The sequence below is a fragment of the Haliotis rubra genome, unplaced genomic scaffold, assembly GCF_003918875.1.
Source record: "Haliotis rubra isolate DU_JTF1 unplaced genomic scaffold, ASM391887v1 Scf1104, whole genome shotgun sequence".
NCBI lineage: Eukaryota > Metazoa > Mollusca > Gastropoda > Lepetellida > Haliotidae > Haliotis > Haliotis rubra.
The window spans coordinates 237,840-251,951 of NW_025765009.1; the positions used below are offsets into that span (position 1 = coordinate 237,840).

Here is a 14,112-nt window from a genome sequence, read left to right on the forward strand (position 1 = left end):
CGAAAAACATAAACGCAATGTTTCCACCAGTGATGTTAGCCGAATGAAGCAACTGGAAACCAAGAAACGAGGTGCAACGGAGTAGTTTACTGTAGGAGGCTGTACGAGGCGATGACAACTGACATGCAACGTGACGTCGGTTACCATGGCAGTGACGTCATTAGTGTGACGTCATGCAAATATTGTACTACAGTACAAAACTCTTCCACAACCTCTTTATGAAACCGGTTTCGGTTTGAAACCAAAAACATAACAAAAATACGCTATTTTGTCAATTTAAATGCATGTAAGACGTGGGTAATAAATAAAATACCACACTCGGTCTCATTACATACGAATTATACGAAACGTGTGTCCTTCCTATGTTATCGAAAGCGAGGTCAGATAACATAGGAAGGTCACCAGTTTCGTATAATTCGTATGTAATGAGACCTCGTGTAGTATTCTCTATTTATCACTCGACCATGGAAGATACTGCAATATTGTAGTGTAATACCACTAGACGTATGACGTCATAATAGTTTAGTTATGACGTCACAATGCTAATACGTCTGTCACAATGGTATTGGACCATGCTTGACTCACGGAAACTGAGACTAACGGGATCTACAAGTGGCAAGGCTCGCTGATTTGGTTGACACATGTCATCGTATCCCAGATGTATACAACGATGCTCATGCTGTTGCTCACTGGATTGTTTGGTCCAGACTCGAATATATACAGACCGCCGCCATATTGCTGGAATAGTACTACTGCAGTAAGGTTAAAAACCAAACTTAATGACAGCAGCGTTGTAATCTTCTCTTCGCATGAATATACTTGTCCATCACTGTATCACTTACGTTGAAGGGGTCGTTGTCGACACAGGTACTACAGATATGTACGGGTCCCAGGTAAGTTCCTGGATACAGAAATGTACCCTTAACAAAGTCAAACTATAGAAATGTACCCGGTACCGGAAACGACGGACGAGTCCATATTCCGCAACGCAAAACCGAAACCGTATGTAGTTGTCGAGGGTAGGACAAAATCCCACCCGGCCAAAATCCCACAAGACAATATCACCTAGGACAAAATGTCTGCACATTGCGGACAAAATCCCAACAGTGTGAAAAGTGGCATGCAATTTATTTTGAAATAGATATTTATATTTTTCCTCCTAAATAGTGCTATTGATCATATGCACTAATAACATGGTTCAACGCAGTCTCATAACATAATTCATCATACTGGTATATTTTTATGGTACATGTAATCATCTAAAGCATCATTCTAGTACATCAGCATCTTTGTACATCTTAATTGATGTGTGACTGATATGTAACAAGAACGGATTCTTCTTTGTCAACCACAGGCCCTCGTGTCTTTGCGAAGATTAATGATTAAGAAAATAATTTTTTGAGATGACCCCCGACTCGAAATGCTTCACAGGCATTTCGAGTCGGGGGTCATCTCAAATTATTTTTTTAATCTTTAATCTTCGCAAAGACACGAGGGCCTGTGTTGTCAACATCTTCATGGGCCCGCGACATTCTCATGCATTTTTTCTTGAACTGATAAAAACTGTCATCATCACAGATAAATCTATACAATATATCAATGCAGCCACTGGCCTCTGTTACGAAAACATGCTAATCGACTTACCTTATTGACTTCTGTCATGAAAACATGCTAATTAAAACTGGTGAAAAAGGGTAGCAATAACATGTAAAATGGGATTTTGTCTGTCCTATGTTGATCATTTGGCATCGCAAAATATTCGATAGCGTGTATGGTTCATAAAGGGATCCAGGGGGTGGGCACCCAGTCCAACCCCCCCTTTGTCCAGAAGGGTTGTTAAATGACAATTAAAACTCGGGTGGAAATTAAGTGTGCACCCCCACTCCCTTTCTGAAAAGCCCCCTTCTCAAAACGCTGTGTCCGGTCCTGCTTATATAACGCATTCAAAAGCATCTAATACAATAATTTGACGGTTCCGATCAAGGAAACGGAAACGGTCTGGGGTACACATATCTGTCTGTATACATAGTACCCGTGGCGACAACGACCTTTTCAGCACCGCTTGCACTTTATCTACAAACTCACACATCTACACAGTACACGCAAACTTGCAAGTTCATTCTCGAAAACAAACTGATATGCCTTCCCCGGCCAAATACGCTGAGTTGTGTACACCTTTCCTGACCCCTGACCTCACCTTGTGACAAACTGGGACGGGTTCTCTACTAGCAATGTTGTGTCTGTGAATTAGAGTTACCTGCCCTTGATACAGAATGGAGAATTCTGAACCCGACTTAGACGATTTCTTGCAGAAATCATTTCTGAATTTTGGACAAGATTGACGAAAACATATACAGGTTTGTTTATGATTGTTACACAGCTGTTACGATGTGATACGTGTGTTTACATTTTATCGAATGACATCTTCGGATGAGACCTGTAGCCGAGAGTCCCCGATCCCCCCGGGTTCCTACACTGAAATACAGAACCCTACATCAAGATAGGCTCACACTATAGTGAGTGGATGAGTGAGATTAATTTTACGCCGCTGTCAGCAATATTCCAGCAATATCCAGCTGTGGACACCAGAAATGGACTTCACACTGTACCCATTTGGGGAATCGAACCGGGTCTTCTGCGTGACGAGCGAACGTGTTAACCTCTTGGCTAACCCAACGCACCTGTTCAGTCTATACATAGTCTACATTATGGTCTGTGAATCAATGCAGCAATCTTAGTGTTCGGTTCTTCTTGCAGTATTGGTGTCCCCTGCCGTTATATTGCTGGAATATTGCTAAAAAATGCTGCATAAAACCATACTCACTCACTCACTCACTCTTGCAATATAATGCCCAATCATCATAACAAAGTAGAAAATCATAGCATGTCTGTATGATGAGGTTCACAGATCACAATACAATGCATGACAAATGTGAATGACAAGTCTTTATGGGTGATCAGCTTCTTTATTGTATAATTGCGACAAAGCAGAGGCCCAGATAAGCTGCGTATTTGGGTAAAATGCACATAGAAAATTCCCATTTATGCATTGAAAAATAATTGTTGAGTACCAATTACGCATTTAAAATGTTAGATACGCAAAAAGTTTAAAACAAATGCGTACGGAATATATTTATAAAAATCGCTTCGTAAAGAAAATGACATCAATTGCTATCAACATGATCAAGTTGTATTAATGTTAGTATAGGGCAAGTGTTGTACTGTCAGTATAGGATGAGTGATTTCCATTATATTTAAGTTGGTTTTGATTAGGTATGACATAAGGCAGAACATACCTGCTTAGTAAACTTACTCAATAACATAATACTTAGGTGAGTAAAATGACTGAAATACGCACATATTTGAAAGCACGGAACGGAAATTGAAATACCCACTCAACATTCATAATACCCACTCCAAAAAAAAATACAGTGGGTACAGTACCCACATGAGCTAAATCTTATCTGGAGCTCTGAAACAGTATAAGTATCTATACCGAAACGTCGCAATTATGCAATAAAGAGATTGATCAACCATAAAGACTTGTCATTCCTATTACTTGCAGTCGTCATATGAGCAAAATATTCTCAAGCACAACGTAAAACCCAATTTCACCTCACCTCACCTTACTACTTGCAACTGCTAGAATGCCTCTCAAACAGTTTATGATGTGTACAACACCAAACCCTTATCACTACAATACCAGTATATTGTCATGAGGGTAATACCAAGGTGTACAAAATGTTAAACAACCCACCACCACCACCCACCACCCCCTCCCCACATACTATGCACATCCCACCCTGGTCACCTGACATATCTTTCATTACATGGTTCTGTTATTTGTATAAATAGTCAAGATGGCAAATCCACATAAACTATTGTTCAATAAAGCAGGGAGCATAGTGTTACCTTACCAAGACCTTACTTGTTAAAGTGCTCTCTCATCATGCCATGTTTTGTTGGTTGTATCATGACATTTTCAGGTATTAAATCTGAAGTTACTGTTGAGATTTTTAACTCAATGTTTTAACCCAACTTACCATTGATGTTTATTATTTATTTATTTATTTATTTAATTATTTTATTTATTTATTTATTTATTTATTTATTTATTTATTTATTTATTTATTTATTTATTTATTTATTCAAAAGTACAGTTTCAGCCAGACTAACAACTAGTTCTAAATTAACATATTTTACTTATTTAAGTTCATTTATTTTTTAAAAAAAATATATAATGAAAAGGAGCCCTTCTTTCTTCATTTCAGAAGCTGAGGAAATTCTTTCCACATTTCTTTCTTGTGTGGGCTTTCTTTATTTATTTGTTTCATCTCAAAAGAGACTAAGTTTCAGCCCTGTTATGGCACATACTGAATCATAAGTGGGCAGTGGGTAAGCTTTGTGGTTAAATTTTTCGCTTGTCACATACAAAGTTTGATTCCCCACTTGGGTACAATGTGTGAAATCCCTGGTAACCCCTGTTGTGACATTGCTGGAAAACTGCTTAGAGCCGGGGAGCACCCAACCTACTAAGTGATAAGTCTATGAGTGAGGAAAGTTTTACACTGCTTTAAGTGATAATCCAGCAGTATCACAGCTGGGGACACCAGAAATGGACTTCACACATTGTACCCATAAGGGGAGTTGAACCCAGTATTTCTGTGTGATGAGCGAAGCTATAATCAGGATAATAGGATACCCCATTGCCTATTTAAGTCTATTTTTGGTTTAATTGTTGCATTGTCATGATGTGTAATGATTCCTTGTTGTTTTGGACAGGAGCACGTATCTATGGCATCCCAAGTATTTTAGGTCAGTGTTTGGTGGTCAGCTGATTGGTCAAGCATTGGTAGCTGCTGCTCAAACAGTTCCGGAGTCCCAGTTTGTACACAGTCTACATTGCTACTTCCTACAAGGAGGTAAATACTGTGTTGAGTATGTTCTCAGTAACCTATGCTGGTTGTGAAAGTGGACTGTGGATCACTTTTTCAACCTTGCCCAGGTACCAGCTGTAGGTGTCACAAGTTACACATTGTGACATGCATACGTAGTCTGTACCTGAACCGCATTATTTTCCCATCAGCCCAACCCTCTCTGCGTGAGTGAGTGAGTGAGTTTATTTTTACGCCGCACTCAGCAATATTCCAGCTATGTGTAAATAATCGAGTCTGTGATCAACAGTATGAGCATCGATCTGCGTAATTGGAAACCGATGTCATGTGTCAACCAAGCCAGCAAACCTGACCACTCGATCCCGTTAGTCGCCTCTTTCGACACGCATGGGTTATTGAAAATCAATATTCTAACCTGGACCTTCATGGGTCCAACCGTCTCTGCAATGCTAAAACCAAGAATGAAGCAAGTCTAGATTACCTCAGGTTTTGAATCTCCATTGTCACAGGGGGTTCCTCCTTTTCAAATCAAACTTGTATGTCTTCAGAGACTCAGCGTTAGCCTAATGCAGAGTTAGGCAGTGGCTGAGCGGATCAGGTGGGTGACTTTGTGTGCTGGCAAGTAGGTGCCTGACTCTGAGGGTGTGGGTTTGATTCCCGGATGGGACTCAACCCAACAGAAGTACTAGAATCTGTACTTTACTAAGAAAGTGGGATCCCAAATATAACTTGTAACATTTGACCACTTTCCAAATGGCATTGTGTATTCATAGATTTAATCGCCTCCTGAGAGGATACGTAAGTCCCAAAACTTTCAAAGTAAAATATAAATTTACCACATTTTAAACATAGTATTTTTGTTATTTTAACTGTTGGCTAAATTTTCCTCCAATCGCCAGCGGCTGAAGGGATGGTGTAAATCCAGCTAGGGTCCATGCAGGTAGCAAAAGTAATGTAAGTCCCCATGGTTCTCAGTATGGTGATATACCTTCAGTTGTTGGCGATCTATAGCCCGTGGTTTATACTGTATTGTCTTCTTTAATTGGAATTTTTTACCTTTGCTCGCTAGTTTTATATTCACATCTGTGATTCTCTAGTATTTTTACTGTCCATGGTTGACAGGTTTAACTCTTCACACTGTTTTCATTTTTGTATTATAGAAATTGTTTTCGTCACAATATGGCTGAGATATTGCCGATGTGACGTTAAATATTAACTCACTCACTAACTCATAGATTTAATCAAGTATTGCTATGTTTGAACTATACATGAAACTGGATGTTATGGTATTTTCTTGCTGTAGGTTCTAGTGAACGCCCTGTCCTGTATCATGTGGACCGTACACGGGACGGGAAGACGTACTGTAGCCGCACGGTGAAGGCAGTCCAGAGGGGGAAGGCAGTGCTGACAATGCAGGCATCCTTCAAGAAGGAAGAAAGTGACCCTTACCGACATCAGTGCAAGATGCCAGAGACAGTAGGACCTGACAACCTCCTCAACACCCAGGAGCTGGCGAAGATAGCACTAGAGTAAGTGAGTGAGTGAAGCAGCTCAGTATTACACCGCTTTTAGCAATATTCAAGCAATATCACGGCGGAGGACACCAGTAGCAATTCTAATGACAATACCTACATTGTAAGTGTATTCTACCCAAAGATTGAAAGGTTATGACAACAAAGCTCTCCCCATCTCCAACAGTGACATTTGTACAAACTGAGGGTTAGTTTTTGTCATGGCTGTGCCACTTGCACTATTAGTAGGGATGGGATGTCATGTTTTCAAGTGTTGTGAAGTCTGTCCCTTTTGTTCTTTTTCAGAAGCGAAAAGCTGCCTGAAAAGAGGAAAGCAATGCTGGGTATGTTCATTGATGAGCCAATGAGTATGGAGTTCCGCCCCGTCGACCCGATGCACCTCATTAGGAACAGGAACCAGGCTCCGCGCAGACAAATCTGGATCCGAGCATGCGGACATATAGGTGAGGACAGACTACTGTCCATACTCTAACTCTGTATCATCCATTCTCCTCAGTGAAATATCTTCTATAATCTTCTATGATCGTCTATGCTCCTCACAGGAACGTCTGTATGTGAGGCTTAGGATAGACAAGATGATCGTCTATGCTCCTCACAGGAACGTCTGTATGTGAGGCTTAGGATAGACAAGATGATCGTCTATGCTCCTCACAGGAACGTCTGTATGTGAGGCTTAGGATAGACAAGATGATCGTCTATGCTCCTCACAGGAATGTCTGTATGTGAGGCTAAGGATAGACAAGATGATCATCTATGCTCCTCACAGGAACGTCTGTATGTGAGGCTTAGGATAGACAAGATGATCATCTATGCTCTCTAACAGAAAGGTCTGTATGTGAGGCTTAGGATAGACAAGATGATCGTCTATGCTCCTCACAGGAACGTCTGTGTGTGAGGCTTAGGATAGACAAGATGATCGTCTATGCTCCTCACAGGAATGTCTGTATGTGAGGCTTAGGATAGACAAGATGATCATCTATGCTCCTCACAGGAACGTCTGTATGTGAGGCTTAGGATAGACAAGATGATCGTCTATGCTCCTCACAGGAACGTCTGTATGTGAGGCTTAGGATAGACAAGATGATCGTCTATGCTCCTCACAGGAACGTCTGTATGTGAGGCTTAGGATAGACAAGATGATCATCTATGCTCCTCACAGGAATGTCTGTATGTGAGGCTTAGGATAGACAAGATGATCGTCTATGCTCCTCACAGGAACGTCTGTATGTGAGGCTAAGGATAGACAAGATGATCGTCTAATAGGGCTGGGACGATTCACCGATGCAACGATACATCGCGATACATTTAATTTTGATACAGCTACCGTATCGTCGACTGGTGTATCGATACAGAACGATACACAACTTTTTTTCAAAACAGTATTATCTTAAACATGATAAAGTACATATTTAGAGACAAATACGCAAGTATGATAGAGTTCCTTCTTTATTTATTACAACAGTGTTATTGTTACACAAATACCTTGAAATGTTATGTTTCAGAAATACCCAAGCTAAATATAACTTTAAAATGAGTTCTTACAGCATGGTAATAGGATATGACGGGCAAATTTCATTCATGACCAGTAAAATTTTAGGTTGCCAGACACAGAGACACAGTGTCCGATAAATAATTTAGTCAGCAGAAACACTAATACTGTTCCTTGTGTTATTGTTGTGAATATTTCAGACAGTGAGATGTCTTTGCTCCAGGTGACAACGTCAACATGCACAAGTGTGCTGCCGCCTACATGTCGGACCTCATGTTGTTAGACGTCGCCCTGATGTCAGCGGACAAAAAGGCCTCGTTCAACACCACCTCGCTTGACCACTCCATGTGGTTCCACAACCCCTTCCACGCCAATGAATGGATGTTGTATGAAATGGAGAGTCCTCACTGTGGTAAGTTGTGTGGTCAGACAAGTGTTTTACACTTAGAAGATAAAGCTACTCTGTTTTCAATTTTGCGGTCCTTTATCGCTGATTTTAGACCGCTAAATATAATTTAAAAACCGAACATTTAGCAGTCTTAAATCAACAATAAAGGACCGCAAAGTTGAAAACAGAGTAGCTTTATCTTCATTCTAGCATGACTGATAAGCGTTTTATAACTGAACTGTTTGGCGCGCAAGAACACAAGGCGCAAAGGGCCTTTTTCCTGGAAATCGCTTGGAATCGTCCCGTTGAGGGACAGGTTGTGTGATGAACAAAATAAGACATTTTCAACAACATGAATGCTATATTTCAGGAACCAGTATGCTTGTAACAAGTAGCATACATAAATAAAAAAAATACAGTTTATACTGTGAGCAAGTACAATTATTTGATTTTTCTCAAGCGAATTATTGATCTCCCCTTCTGTATGACAATCGACTCGCCCAAATGCAAGCCGTGAACTCGCTAAGTTTAGTCACCGCTAACTTTATTCACGGAAATAATTGTTGATAACCACCCTACTATTCCCAATTTGGAAAAGACCTGACATGCCACGTTTTATGTGGGATACATGGACAGTGGAAGTGGAAGGACTGGGCATTACGGCCGGGACGGAAGCGGTCAGGTTAGGATGTGTGGGCCGACGTGTGTTGTCGATGTCAACACACGTAGATCTGGACCCGCTTTGAATACACTGACGCTTTTGCGCTGCTGACGGATTTTCCAGCTTCGTAGTTTCTTCACTGCGATTAGGAAATCAAGAAATTCTTCTTCAAACCATTCGCTTTTTACTTCAAAAACACCAAAGATGCTGCCGAGATAGAAATTGCCGATGTCTGACATGTTTGTTTACAAACAATAGGGTCAACGAGTTTGTTGTATTCATACGCGGTGAATCTGTCACTGTAATTAGCGGTCCTTAAACTGTCATTTAAGTACGGTTTTGATGAGCTCTGAGCCAATCAGAATCGAGTATCACACATTGTCGTGCTAGAATTGCTTGTAGGCTACAGGAAGGCAGTCTCATAAACTGTTGACAGAGGTGTAAGTGAGTTTGACGGACAAGTAACTTTTCAATCATTACAATTCATGAAAGAAGTCCACGATAAGCTGACCTTTATTCAATACCATGGACTAGCCAGGCACTAACCTGGAACTTAATCTCACACCTTTCCTACCAATGATCTCACGTGAGTTTCTCTTCTACAGGTGTGTAGGGTTACGGGTGTTTCGTACAGTGACACCCTTATGAACAGTGCTCGTACCATCCCAACATCATTTAGCATTATATGGTAACATATGTGCCTTTGTCGGTACTTTACTGAAAAAGTGTAATTGTATATATAACATGAGTTACATCTGACCACTTTCTAAATGGCATTGTGTTTTAATAGCTTTCTGCTGTGGGATCCTTGCCAGTTTACACTTGTCAGAGAGTACACAAAGTATGTGATCAAGACTACCACTTGTCCAACAACCATGTGTTGAAGCTTCAGTGGCTGAGTGGGTTAAATGGCTGACTTTGTGTGCTTCGGATTAGGTGCCTGACTCTGAGAGTGTGGATTCGATTCCCAGATGGGACACACCCTAATAAAAGTATTAAAATATCCAAATAATAAAATATTGGAGTTTCCCTACTATTACCAGTAGTACAGGGAGACTCTTCAGTGTGGCAGAAATGTGAAAACCAAGTTTGCCCTGCCACTCAAAGAAGTTAAGCAACTTTGAGCTCAGAGAGTCCTTGGATCGTGTGACCGTGTTGGGCAGCTTGACTCCTGAGAGTTTCTAGGACTTCAGTCCTGCCCCACAACGAAGCACATGTGATACATACACCTTAGGCAAAGTCAGTTTGGTCAAAATTGCCTCTGTTAACCCAGCAGAAAATGGGTACCCCGGTTGCATGAAGTCATGTGACTATAAGCTTCTAGTGCCCACAGGTAGCTTGGGTTATCCGGGGTAATAATAATCAGATTCTGATTACCGCGTTCAGTGAGCAACTAGTCAGATGGATACTAGGCGCTATATAAATGAATTATTATTATTATATTATTATTAAAGTATAGTCCCAAACATAGGTTATATTTGACCACTTTCAAAGTGGCTTTGTGTATTCCTTACATTACCATTTGTTCTCCAGGGTCTGGACGAGCGCTGACCCTGGGTCGACTGTGGAGACCTGATGGTGTGTTGGCGATGTCTGTTGTCCAGGAGGGTGTAGTCAGGACAGTGAAAGACTCCAAACTCTGACCCACCTCCGAATGTGCCGGATATCAAAATCATTGTACAACTTGTCTCACTTCCAAGGAGTCAAGAAAGTTTAAGGTTGTCTTTGAGGTCATAATGAAAGTATCAAGGTCACATTTCAAGCAGGTGCCTTATCCTTGCTGTTTGAATTTATCAGTATATTTTTGTACTTCAGTGCACATAGATAGGCATTATCCATGAGTGTAATGACACCATTGTCTATGGATGATTTACAGAACAAAACTATAAAAATCTTATATATGTAACAGAAGTGCATGTCATTTGAATTCAGACTGTTTTGATAATATTCAGAACATGATATATATCAAGTTATAATTGAGATGTTACGTGTTTGTTACAATATTAAGATCTTAACATCCTAACATGTGAAAATACTACAAAATATAGGAGTCAAGTCACCAGTAGTACAGACCGACTCTTCAGTAAGAGGGAAGTGTGAAAGCAAATGTTGCCCTGCCAAATAGTGTTTGATGTGCTTTGGAGAATGCACACATTAAATGTTTTATTCTGTTTGGAGTTTTTCCTTGTATTTAATGCATTTGTTTATGGACTATTTTACAAGTGACATATTGTTTTATAAATTCACTGTTTTAGTTATCATGGGACAAGAATGTTGGTTCACCTTGTTGAATTTGAGAAGTAAATTATAATAAGAAATCATATCAATTAAAGTGATTATGAGGAAATACTTGTTTGTCTTTTATGTGTGTAGTGTGTGTGCGCGCGTTGGTGTGGGTGTTCCCGTTTCATCTGACGTGTGGTGCGGTGGGGTAGCCTAGTGGTTAAAGCATTGGCTCGTCTTGCCGAATATCTAGGTTTGATTCCCCACATGGGTACAATGTGTGAAACCCATTTCTGGTGTCCCCTGCCGTGATATGTTGGAATATTGCTAAAAGCGACTTAAAACCAAACTCACTCACTCACTCATCCGATGTGTCAGCTTAAAGTGTGAGGAAGCCTCATATGTTTACTACTTTGTTAACCCACAAACATGGGTATGGTGCTGATGAACCTGGAAACATAACTGGGAGCGAACCCCAATTCACTCTGCACATTGTGGCACCATAGACAACTAGGCGACCCATGCCCTCAGTCACAACAAAAACTGTTTTTGATGCAACTACCATGACCTTTTCAAATACCGATGTCTGTTTCTTGTACAGTAATACTGGGTTGTTCCAGGTCACTCCCACCAAGATTCTAGTGACCACAGGCCACTGTCATACTGATGCCTGTGGCTTAAAAATAGAAAAAAACACAGCAGTAGATTCTGAAAATGATTTATTGATACTGCTTTGCAAAATACAAAGTTAAAAGGATCTTTCATTATTATATACACATGACACATAGCATGAACATGACGAAAGATATAACTGACATCTACTGTGGAGCATGACAAATCCAGACCAGTTCAGTAGGAATATCACATTTTATGGATGTTTACACTTTGGAATTATTAGATTCAATGATTTTTTAAAAAGATTTTTACTGAGATTCAATGGCATTTAATCAGAATTGGTTTCCAGAAGACTAAGTTTTCATAAGTGAAAGATTTGGTGGTCTAACTCGGCAACATGGTTGACAACTCATATCGTCACTTCTGATTTCAATCACTGGCTTGCTAATCTAGATATATTCTTTGTTGTTGTTTAACATCACACTCAGCGATATTCCTGCTATATGTTGGCAGTCTCTAATAATTGAGACAATACAGTGATTGCGATAATGAGCATTGATCTACAGAACTGGCATTGACATGCATCAAGCAAGTCAGTGATCCCGTTAGTCGGCCCACATGATTTAAACAGAACAATATCATATTGAAGAATGTGGCACGTAAGAGGTATCATGTTACACTATACACGCAGCATTAGTTACTCCAGAGTATATTAGTCCATGCCCTAAACCTTGACAAGGGCCAAACCAAATTCATTCATGAAGGAAAGAGAAGAAAATGACACTTATTTTGAATATGCTAGTAGTGCTTATGAAACAAAATCTGTAATTTCTTCAGCCATTCAGATACAAGTGAAAACAGGTAAACTGACTGAGCAGGTAGATAGAGATATAATCTGTACATATACAGATACTAGGTTTGGATACTGTCTGCAACACAATGGTCTGGACTGGACAGGGTCCACAGTGTGTACACAAGAAATGTAATATTACACGGCTATCTGTGTATTATGACAATAAATACACTAGGGGTGCTCAGTTTATTGCACATATAATTTATCTATGAACATTAATAAGGGAATCACACTGAAATGGTAACTTACAGTAACATTCATATTATTGTTTGATTGGCATTCTAGGTGAGGTGAGGTGAAATTGGGTTTAACGTCGTGCTGGAGAATATTTCTATTGGCATTCTAGAAGATAGTGAGTCAATAATAAAGCATACGACTTTATGGATAACAACTTCTTGTTTATTGCATAGAGCGATATTTCTGTGTAGATTCTTACAGCTAAGAGTGGGTACAACCAAGTGTTGAGAAGTATGATTACATAGTAAGTTGTGACAAGCATCAGATAACTTCCCACCTGGTCTAATCCAATTCTCTACCACATGTTATTCAATTATATGCTGTTATTAATGTTAATCTGATGCTTGTCACAAAATACTATGTATATAATCTTCTCAACACTTGGATGTACACACTTTTAGCTTGATAAAGGTGTAAGAATCTACACCGAACGTCACTATGCAATACACAATAAGTTGTTATCCATAAAGTCGTAAAAAGTCCCCATGCTACACATTGCTGCACAATCTACATACTTGCCTCACCATTTTTAACACATTATATTTGTTCTGTTAGTTCATACTGAGGCCTAAACTTGAGGTAAAACATCAGTCTTTAAGTAAGGTTTAGTAACATTTATACTTTTAATGTTCAGCTAAACATGGGACTGTCTCTTTGGTGTAGTGGATAGAGCACCTGTCACAAGATGATCACAAGATGCCATTCAGGATCCAGTTAATCCAACAAATGTAACAAACATGTTGATGTTGTTACTCTGTCCAATGGACAAAGCAACAACTTGTCAGCTTGTAATCAGTAGACCATGTATGGTAGGGTATCCAGTTTGACACCACTGGATGGTATCTCAGATGGCTATGACAATAAAACAAACAGTGGGATCATTATATAGATCAGGAGAGTATCCATGACGAATGCACCTAAGTTTGCACCATAATATGCTAATATACAGTTCATTTGTATGTACATCTCACAAATAAACAGATTTGAATAAGGTAAATATACATTTCACATGTATTAAAAAAGACAAAATGGTATCAGAAACCAAGAAATAATACGAACACATTTCCATTTTGTGTACAAACTTAACAATAGATGTTGACACTCTACAATTCTTTTATCATGAAATGTTACTGTGGACAGAGATATTAGTAACTCTTACATCTTTGTTAATGTGCATGCATTCAACCTGATTGCCATGATTACAGGTATTAGCAACAGG

The 14,112-nt window shown here is 39.6% G+C and overlaps 1 protein-coding gene across 1 annotated transcript; it reads left to right on the plus strand.

The window, feature by feature from the left end:
- The first annotated feature begins 2,258 nt into the window (after positions 1-2,258).
- On the plus strand, positions 2,259-10,843 carry LOC124287001 (acyl-coenzyme A thioesterase 8-like). Its single transcript, XM_046723464.1, is given in 7 exon segments — positions 2,259-2,327; positions 2,329-2,357; positions 4,783-4,922; positions 6,199-6,424; positions 6,713-6,870; positions 8,140-8,328; positions 10,499-10,843. Coding segments are annotated over 7 exon segments (906 nt in total). The 5' UTR covers positions 2,259-2,273; the 3' UTR covers positions 10,609-10,843.
- Positions 10,844-14,112: the final 3,269 nt, after the last annotated feature.